The 10,570-nt window shown below is 39.8% G+C and overlaps 2 protein-coding genes across 2 annotated transcripts; both read right to left on the bottom strand.

Moving 5' to 3' along the window:
- Positions 1–26: 26 nt before the first annotated feature.
- On the bottom strand, positions 27–3,825 carry LOC111781396 (BTB/POZ domain-containing protein At1g30440). Its single transcript, XM_023661959.2, has 5 exons — positions 3,015–3,825; positions 2,832–2,897; positions 2,331–2,400; positions 907–2,139; positions 27–695 (listed from the first exon to the last, which is right to left on the bottom strand). The coding sequence occupies exons 2-5, from the start codon at positions 2,888–2,890 to the stop codon at positions 141–143; spliced, it is 1,917 nt and encodes a 638-aa protein (XP_023517727.2). The 5' UTR covers positions 2,891–2,897; positions 3,015–3,825; the 3' UTR covers positions 27–140.
- Positions 3,826–4,861: 1,036 nt separating this feature from the next.
- Positions 4,862–9,991, bottom strand: LOC111781384 (FACT complex subunit SPT16). Its single transcript, XM_023661942.2, has 2 exons — positions 9,688–9,991; positions 4,862–8,475 (listed from the first exon to the last, which is right to left on the bottom strand). Exon 2 carries the CDS (start codon positions 8,452–8,454, stop codon positions 5,233–5,235), a length of 3,222 nt encoding a protein of 1,073 aa, XP_023517710.1. The 5' UTR covers positions 8,455–8,475; positions 9,688–9,991; the 3' UTR covers positions 4,862–5,232.
- Between the last annotated feature and the right edge of the window lie 579 nt (positions 9,992–10,570).

Below are 10,570 nucleotides of genomic sequence, written 5' to 3'. Positions count from 1 at the left end.
TTTTTCATGGTGCTTTGCAACAAATGTAAGAAATGGGCAAGCAATGGTTGTCTCTTGTGTCTTTTGTATTCTTCTTTTGGAACAACAAGCAGCAACACCACTAGCAATAAAGACATTGGGGAACAAATAAAAGACTTTTTCTACTCATTTGAAATTGCAGGACTCCTCTTCTTGTTCTTTCCTTGGCTGTTCTTCAACTTCTCTGTTTTCTTATTCCCATTATATTGGTTACTGACTGAACCCTCTTGAGCACTGCACATTTGAGACTTCAGCTTGAATCCAAATTTCTTCGATACATTTCCCCATGCACTCGAACCCTTTGGTCGGCCTAGTTTCTCGATCTCCTGTCGCATGTTTGAGCATTCCTTCTCAAGCTCGGATACTCTCATCCTCATGCTATCCATCCCAACCTTCAAAACTTGATTCTCTCTAACAGCTGTTCCCCAACCTCCTTCATTAGATCCAACAATCCCACTTCTCAACTGTCTGGATCCATCAAGATTTTCCGAAACCAGAAAACAGCCAGCAATTGAGGTTCTAAGCTGAAGCTGCTCAAAAAAGAGCACTTGAACAATGATTCTAAGGGGTAGTCTTTCATTCTGTGCAGCATGGGTACAGGCTTCTAAAGAAAGCTTCTGGCAGTCCATCAGTCGACATAGTTGTTCTCGGTCGGATTCTCCTAACCATGGGTGTGACTGCAGAGATTAACAGCATTAGAAACAATTAGCAAACGTAATCGAGCCACATGACTGTTACTTGATTACATGACTGTTACTTGGTTACATGACATTTGATCCAGACAGAAAGGCAGAATACATGGCATATTTGATGGCCAGATGATGCAGCCAGCCAAATTAGACATCAAAATGACTTGCAATGTACAGTAACATGTAATATAAACCATACCTTAAGATATATATCTATAGCACGATAAAGGCCATCATCCAGAGGTCTAGCGTAATCAGGAACTGCACCGGCAAGGGATTGAAACTTAGGAAGCTTCAAATTGACATCAGGAGCTACTTCTGCAAGGTATCCATCTATCAGCTTTGCGACCATGGTAATTGGTGGCATAGAGGGCGACCCTATCAGCTGTTCATCATCAATAGAACATGGTGAGGCGCCCCCATGATTGACCTGCTCCATTGCTAGGAAGTGCTCAAGAATCCTTTGGACACAGTCAACATTGTAAAGGGTATCCATGGAGTTAGTGAAATTGGGCATCAAAAGATCTTCTACAGTGGCTTGATCAAGTTGCATACCCACCCTTTTCTCTAAAGTACAGATGCAAGAAGGATTGACACGAAGAATCATGGACGTACGCAATAACCCAAAAAGCAACTTGGTTGGAACTAGGTTCTTCTGCATTGGAAGCATCCTATCAATCTCTTCTAGTAAAAGTTTTTGTTCATCTTCTGAGGACGGTGTCCCCAAAGCCACTGGCACAAGTCGACTACTAGATTCGCTAGAACCTTGACGCCGATTTAGACCAGGAATATACCTTTTAGCATAGTTAGTTACAGACCCTGCAATAATTTCCGGTCTGATTCCACGTGATTCCAAAGCTGAAATTAACCTCTTGTAAAGAGGCAAGCTTAAGGTTGCAGCGTCCTCATACCACCAATCCAGACTTGAATGTTTCAGCCTAGCTCCCGTACTTATGCCATTCCACAAAACACTGCCACCAGGACTTTGCATAGGTCCTCCATGCTCTGTAATTGGCCACCCAAATAAACTTGGGTCAGTGCATGCCTTAACAGCAAGTGACTCGATACATCTTTTAGTGATATGGAGTTCATCTGCATGGGGAAGGATATCATCATCACATGTCTGTAGCGCCGTCAGAGAGTCCTTCCAGCTTTTGAGGACAACTTGATTCAGAAAGGCCTCAGTCTGAGAAATGAGATTACCCTCCCCATACTCCTCAGTCATTTCTAGACGCTCAGCTGCACAGCGGAGGTAGACAACATTTGAGGGTGTACATTCAATTTTGACCCCGTAGCAGAACTTGGCAACCAGTTCAAATGTTTTGGCACCCCCAGGAACGTTAGGAATAGTTATTACACCTCCTTCCTCCTGTTCTTCAGCTGCTTCAGCTATCATTCTTTCCATTACCCCGCTTCTTGATAGCAGAGGGAACTGCAGCCATGGAAGGTAAAAGATTTAGGTAAATGAAGCATATGAATAAATGCACTGTTGTAATACTCAAGGCTACATCAGAAAAATAATGGAGAAAGGAAAATTATGAACGCTGAATCAAATTTAACCAGGGGTTTGTTTTCTTAAGCACGCGCAACGCCGACTGGAATCAAAGAGAAAACATAGATTACCTTGTGTAGATGGAAGGACATCTCTCCAACTTCAACAATGATATCACTAGGCAGTCCACTAGTGCAGAACCTGCAACCATTAACAAAATGCATAAATCAAGTAGGAAGGCTTCCCCTTATTCATTCTCTTCCGACGAGTTCCATATTTTCGATGTAGATGAAGAACTAACTTTAAAACATGCCTACATTACTTGATCTAAAAGTTCCCATCTTAGCTGAGAACAATGAAAGAATAAATCCCAGCACAAAGTTCCTATCAGATAATTTTGTCAAAATTTCCTAGAAACCATGGCATTTGGGTACTGAGAGAGCATTTAGAAACCATGGCAGCCTGAAGCACGTTGGGTCTTCTAATCACAGTTAATTGCAAGAACATCAAAGAAGTTACCATCATGAAGTTTGTAATACTAGTGGGCTAAACCTCAAGCTATCTTGAAGTTACAGCACAGATATCTGTTGCAGGAAAGAAATAGTTAAAGTTTAACAGTTCAGGGTCCATACCAGGCCTGTCCTTGCCTTTGGAATGCATCGTTTTTGGATCCTAGCTTAACGCAAGCCATCTTCCCACTGAAAAAAGTTGAAAGAATAACTTCAATGCAAGGGCTTCAAAAAGGCACCCATCAAGCATATATCAGAATTCACATAGAACTTCCTGAAATGAGGCCACTTAAAGCCCCCTCATACCTTGGCGCTCTCTGTAAAAAGCTTGTGCAAGCAGAAACTGAAGCAATCCCCCAGAAAAACTTTCGTTCAAGACCGAAATCAGCAGAGAACCCTAGAAACTCAAGCTCAAGTTTCCAAAACCAGCGGCAATGTAGTTGGTTGACTAGTTTCTCTTACAGAAACAACTCACTAACTTTCCAGAAACGATAACAATCTATCAATGCAGAGAAGAAATGGGCAAATCCCTTTAGAAATTGAGCTCTTAGTTCATTTAAACGGATAATCAAGTCACCCACTTCACCAAAATACAACACCACGAAGAAAACCCAGAAGAAAGAAAACGAAATGAAACAAATCAGGACACCGAAATTAGTTCAACCCCTACAGGTTTTGACCTAACAACACGAAGCACAGCTGTTGAAAGAAGAAGGAATCCGGGGTGTCTTCTTTTTTTTTTTTTTTTTTTTGCAGCCGCTCAAACTCACCTAGAAGATTCCAAAATCCAAAGGCCAACGGGGCAGAAGGGACCAAAACCGGAAACCACTCATGGAAGCGATTAAAGAAAAGGGCACGAAGGAATCACTTGGAACGTCAAGCGTAACGCTGAAAGCAATGTCCAGAGAAGACCCGTTGGCCATAAAGGCAGGCTGAAGCTGCGGGGCATGAGAGAATTGAAATTGAAAACCCCAAAGCGAGACAATAAATGGGAGGTGTCTGAGAGGGAGAGAGTGATATTGAGAAGGCGATGTGGGGTCGTTTGCCTTGAAACGCACTCTTACTTTCTAGTAATTTGCGTAAGCATCATCGTTAAAACATGACCTCCAACAGTAACGCAGTTGACCCACCTCACAGTCTCTGGATTAAATGAACAACAATTCCTCAGTTTACTGACAATTTTAGAAGCTTTGAAGTAACACCTATCCGTCTTGTCCAGCTAGGCCATGTGGAGTGGGTCCGTGATCTCTTGGATTGACTCAGACGTTTTTCACCCAATATTGATTGGACAAGGAAGACAATAATATATGAGCTTTTAAGACAATAATAAATGTCCCGTTTTTATTACCACTATACAATTAAGCTTACCACACTCTTTCTTATTCAAAACGTCTTCTCAATTTCTTTCCAATTCCAAAATTATTGTTTAATCTTCTTTTCTATAAAATTAAAAAAAAAAAAAAAAAAATTATTCGGTTCCAAGGTTGGTAGGGTTATTTGGATTAAAGTCATAGTTGAATGACTACGAGTCTTCAGTAATATAGTTTAAATTCAGGAAACAAAAAAGCCTGAGAGGTCACTGTTCCTACTAAAAAAAAATGTTGATAATATTGGAAACATGGAGGTGGGAGGTGGGAGGTGGGATGTGGGAAAGATGGGAAAGATAATAATGATGAATGTGATGTGGGAGGAATTCCAATGTCATAAACATAATATTATATCTGAAGGACAACCTAACCCTAAGCCCGAGATAATAATAATAATGATGATGATGAATGTGACGTGGGAGTGTGAAATAGGCGTGCCAGTGGCAATGCCAATGGCAGTGTCAGTGCCCAAGAAAGAAAAAGTGGTAAAGTTGAAACAAGCCAGTGGCCATGCCTCCTTTGTCTCAATAGCGTTGCGTTTAGGGGGGACAAAATGGACTTCCCAACGATCCTTTTTGCCCCCTACTCAGTCAGAAATCCCAACTTCTCTTTCTCATCATACTGTGCCCTGTTTATTCAAACTAAGCAACTAAATGTTGATGATATTTAGTTGCTCACAAAAACAGGAATCAGAAAGTAATGCTGGAATAGTTCACAATTACAGGAGGAATGACACTCTAGAACACCATTCTGTAACAAAGGGAAAGTCTAAAAAGAGCGAGGGCAGATGAAAAGATCGATTCTCCGAGCAGGAGAAGTATGCTGTATATTACCAAAAATAAAAGCCATTTTACATTGAACAGTAGTACTATCAAGAGGAAAGGCACAGACACCAGATCGCACATCAGCTTCTTGTCAATCTGTCGAAAGCGGACGACTTCCATCTAAACCGATGCTAAACATTTACAAACAGTGTTACTCATAAAACATACTACCAAATCATCATAAAACTTTTTACCCAACAGCTAAAGGATTATATTGCAACCAACGTCAGGACAACTGAATTGCAGAAGGCAGAACTTGCTAAAGAACTAGATCTAAATCTAATCCACAAAAAGCACGTTATATTAAAATAAAACAATGGTGTCCTACGGAACTCATCTGATCTTCGGCCGCTTGGGGACATTGCCACTAGGACCAGCTCGAAACTTACCATAAGTTTTCATCTTTCTTCTCTTCCTCTCTTCTTCACTGTCTGACTCATCTCCCTTTTCCCTGTCAGCATTGCTTGCTTCCCTCTCCAACTCTTCCCATGTCTTCCCTTTCTCCTCCTCCGAATCGCCGTCAGAATCTTCTTCTTCCTCATCCTCTGACTCAACTAATGATGCACTGTCGGAATCATCCTCTTCCGAGTCAGATTCAGGCTCAACATCTGATGGCTCATATCCCTTGTCTGATTCCCCAGAGTTATCAGTTTCAGAGTCAGTAGCTTCCAAATTCAAGAATTCCCATCCACCATCATCAATGAAGCTCTGTGGATCATCGGTTATTGTCTTTAGGATTTGTCGCCAATTCAAATTGAGCTTACTTTCATAGTACTTGATGTCTGTTGTGTCAAGCCATTCCTTGATACCATCCAGTGACGTGGAAGGGATAGAGTCAATCCGAAGAACGTCTCGCTTGAAGTCTTTAAACACAATAGTCATGTCAAAATTCTTCTGTCCAAAGCCAACTCTCTCTAGATTTACTATTTCAATTTCACCAAGTGTGACTACAAGGAAAGGTGTTTCTATAAGTTCAACCAAGCAGGTAGAGGTTGGGACAATAAATGCAGAAGATTTATAAGGAACTCCATGAAATCCAAGCTCTCTCAGAGGCTGATCAAACTCAAGATCAAGACCACTGAATTGGGGCTGGCCCCAAAGATCATTGACACGGTTTACAAAGCTCTGAAAGTCCATGTTTATTTTATTCTTTCTGTCTCTCTCCCTTTGCTCTTCCTCTATCTCATCTGGGTCGTAGGCTGATCTCTTTCCACCTCCTATGGTCTGAACAACATCCATCACCTCGACATAGAACTGTACATCTTTGGTTTTCTTATTCCCCACCATTATATGGTTGTGAAGATGAAAGTGAAGTAGAGTGATCATTTCATTCTCTGCTGGCTGGAAAAATGCATGCTTGACATTACCAAACATAATGTCCACCCGTTCCTCTGATCTAGTGGTAGCATAACGAAATCCATTCAAATGTGCTTCCAGAGTCCCAGGCAACTTCCTCCCACGCCCACCAAAAGGGGGGCGAATCCAAAGCTCAGGCAACCTAATTGGCTTGAATCGATTACCAGCTAACTGGAGCTTCTCCTGTGTAACCAATGTTGCCCTTTCTGCTCTCTCAGACTCCCTAGCAACAACCTGTCTCCGTAATGTTTTAATTAGCTGTACTACTTCACTGATGTGTCTCGGGTCTTTGGAGCGGAATGAAACCTCCTTCAAGTATATAGAACCCTGGAATTTCAATGAACTTGCATCGTGAGGACTGAAAGGAGTCCCAGGAACATTGAAAATTATTCTAATATAACAACTGCGGTTGGTGTCCTGTTGGCTGGAGACAGTCCTTATAGTAGCAACATGGAAAGGAACCATGCTACCATAAATAGGCAAAAGTACAGTTTCATTCTTCTGGTCAATGTGAATCATCAGATCTCTCTGGGGAGGCAGATCATTTACATTCTTATAAGCAACCAAGTCTGCTGCAGTTCTCATTGAAGAACGATTGTCTCCAGCTCCATTTCCAACACCAGCTAGTCTCCTAGCAGTTTCTTCATTCTTCTGACGAGCAAGTTCAGCCTGATGTTGCCTTCGGAGCTCCTCCTTTGAGATCTCATGATTATCTGACCTTAAAGTCGTCTTTGAGACCACTGCCTCCTTTCTATTACCTTCAGTTTTTACCTTGGGTTTTTCTTCTTCCTCCTCATCCTCATTAAATGAATATGCAACGTCTTTCATACTTTTAGAGCTTGGAGCAGTCAAAACTTCTGTCTTCTCTTTGCCTACAATAACTGTATCAGCAATCAATAATGAAAAGTTTTGGTTCTTTGTTTTACCAGCAGCGCTCTGCGATTTATCTGTTAACTTTAAGTTCTGAAAACCAAGTGAAACATTAAACACCATGCCGCTCTTCACTATGCGGTCATTTTTGGAATTAAGATTCAACCCAGACTCACGAAACTCAAGACCAATGCCTGTTCCAGCTGATTTAGTAAGATTGGGAACCAACTCTGGAGCTTCTTTCTCGACAACGGAAAGAGCAGCTACATATGCAGCATTCACCTTATTTCCAGGCCTCAACATACTGATGGCCACTTCTTGGGCTTTTAAAAGGACCTCATAAGCCTTGCTTTCCAGTGCATTAGCATCAATCAAGAAAGTTCTTGCAACATTAGAGCAATAGCTCTTGTATCGGGACCCGACAGCACATATGATCACACTTGCAGGATCATAATGAAGTAACTCATCATTGCTAGCAGCACTAGGCCTGAGATCAAACTCCCCTCCACTTTGAAATATTGGAGGGTAACATATGTCAACATTTTCAGTCTTTAACTTCACACCAGCTTTTGAGGGTTCCAGAATGGCTTTCTCAGTCTCGTCCATCAATGCTGAATGGGTAATTTTCTTCTCCTCATCAATCACATTTTCCAGCTTTGGGACCACAACTTTATTCATCACATTGACGGTTAAAAATGCAGCTTTCTTGATGTTCATGATTTCATTATCATCTTTGCAGGCAAATAAGTCAGATAACCCATTAGTTATGTCACCCAATTCAAAGTTGGCACTTTTTAGCTTCCCAGACCATGTCTCTAAAAGGTTCCCTTCAGGAGCTTCTCTAGCTATGTATCCAACTACTGGGTTCTCCAGCCCATCTGCCTTTGACTGAGCTCGAATGGCACGAAATATAGCATCCATTAAGGAAGAACCATCATCATTCTTTGCTTTCACATGCATAACGACATCTGCTCCAACAGCATCTAAGGTAGATTTTTTTACAACATCAAGTAGAGAGACCTTCTTTTGGCTACACAGAAAATGGATTTGTTTCTTGGTGAACACAATTATAGTCTCTGGGAACTCATAACCAAACAACCAGATATGCAGCGCTGAAGACTTAAGGTACCGCAGATCGTCAGACGTTGGAGGTGTCCCAATAGCTAGTACATCTGAAGAGCTCCACATATCAGATTTGTGTTCACCCCAATGAGCATATATAGCTTTCAGTCTTGTGCTGAAGTTAACAAGATCAATAGTATATGTATTCCCTGCCCCACTAGTCTTCCCATTGGAAGGTTGGCTATTACCATTTCTACGATCAGCCATAGAGATTATGCAGCCACAACACTGTTGACCAAAAGACCCCAACCCAGTTGAATAAGTCAAAAACGAAATTATTGTTTAGGGAGTTCACAAAGAAAATCATAAAAAATAAAGAATAAATAAAGCTCAGATAATGTTGGATTAATATTTAGGGACACACCTTTGTTTTTTAAGGCATAAAGAGCAGTGATTACACTTTAACTAGAGAAGTAAGCATAAAATGTTTACAATGAAAGTTTGTATTTCAAACTGAGCTAGATCTACAGTGTCAGGAAACACAACAGAATTCCGAATGTGCAACTGACGAGAAAAAGAGATTGAGCTAAAGTGCAAACTCCTTGATCACAAATTATTTCCTTGATCCAAAGCATCACTTCTAATATCCATCTCATGATCACAAATCCTCGCACAAATTTTGAAGTAAAAGAAAAAATTATCGTGGTTTTCATAACCTCCCCTTGAGAAGAATCAAACAATTACTCCATAGTTGAACAAACAATTATTAAAAATTGGTGCGGAGTACTCACCATCTGCACACATTACATTTTCACAATCGATGGTCTAACACAATTATCCAATGAATAAATGGAGACATTGATAAATACCCCATGATGGGGGGGGGGGGGGGGGGACTAACTGAATTAACAACTCTGAGAAAAAGAAAATCTCAAATTCACAATTCAGTTAGCTGTAAAACTAAAACTCATATGACCGTGCTCAAGCATACAGTTCTGATCATAAATTATTTCTATTGTAATGAAGTGTATCACTGACCCGCCAACATAACCTCAACTGCCTGAACTGCCCACAAAACCCCAATCCCGAAGACCATAAGACGAACAAACTCCTAGAGGTTGGGTAGATTTGAAACTATCGTTAATGCGGCTTATCGGTGTGTTTTGACAAAATAATTTTGTTATTAATCTTCCTCCGATCTAACTTGAGTTGGAATGCTTCTTTTTTTCCAGTTCTAGGGTTTGGTTTTAGAGCGGAAATTTTGAATTTTGTCTGATGAAGCTATAACTTCGTTACTTCAAAAAAATCAACGAAAAGTTGCGTTTCTTTGTTGAAAAACGAAAACAATAAGCCATATTTCAACCTAATTAAAGCCACGAAAAGGACACAACCGATAACTTCTGAAGATGCCAAGACTTCAATCTGAATAAAGAACACACAAATACACATGCCTTGGCTAAAAACATTGAGATGGTTTACGTGATAGTGGAAAAAGCGCACCTGATATCGGAGTACTGGTGGGATGTAAGATCATGCAAGTCGTGGAAACTGAAACAGAGGCAAATGTGGCCGAAACCCTCAATAAATCCAAGCTTCGGTGCGAGCGAGAGATGTGTCTGTTAGGGATGAGAGTAAGATCATTGACGAGCGCGCGAAAGATGAGGAGCAGTAGATTTAGAGTTTATAGCAGATGAAAATGACGACCGACAGAGAAAAGTGGTGGGATTGGAAAGGATGGAAGAGGGCTGCAGCGACGCAGGGAGGGAGGCGAGGGCGGGTAGGCGGGCGGGGATTTTTTCTTTTTTTCCTTTTTCTATTAATAATTGATTTTGTTTTCTTTTTTTTTAATAATTGATAAAGTTCAAATGTATCCCAATCTATAAAAGATAATTAGAATGATAAATTCGGTTATTCCAAATTTAATCCATAATTCAGATTTACAGGTTTAATTATTTTCATAAAATATCATAAATTGAATTTTATATTTTCTATTAGTTTAGCTAATTTCTAATAAATTCTTATTTATTAAATATACAACATAATTATTTCAAATTAGCCTTATCTTAATTAAATATTATATAATAATTTAATAGATACTTATATAAATTCATCTGATTAATGTTTTCAATATCTAAATCATACAAAGTTTTGGGCTTTATAATTATTATATACAAAGTTTTGGGTTTTATAATTATTATTCTTGTACATTTTTTTTATGTCCGTACAATTATATATTTTATCCTATTTTTGATTTCATGGTTAATGGTTAATATCTACTTGTTTGTATTATTTTTGTTGCAGATTCATAGAATAATAGGTACAACTAGTTATTGATTTAATTTATGAGTTATGATTTTTGTTTAAATGAAAAATGATTGGAGAA

This window comes from Cucurbita pepo, chromosome 19, assembly GCF_057944985.1.
Source record: "Cucurbita pepo subsp. pepo isolate OVF chromosome 19, ASM5794498v1, whole genome shotgun sequence".
Taxonomy (NCBI): domain Eukaryota; kingdom Viridiplantae; phylum Streptophyta; class Magnoliopsida; order Cucurbitales; family Cucurbitaceae; genus Cucurbita; species Cucurbita pepo.
This window is presented reverse-complemented; position numbering and strand designations above follow the sequence as displayed.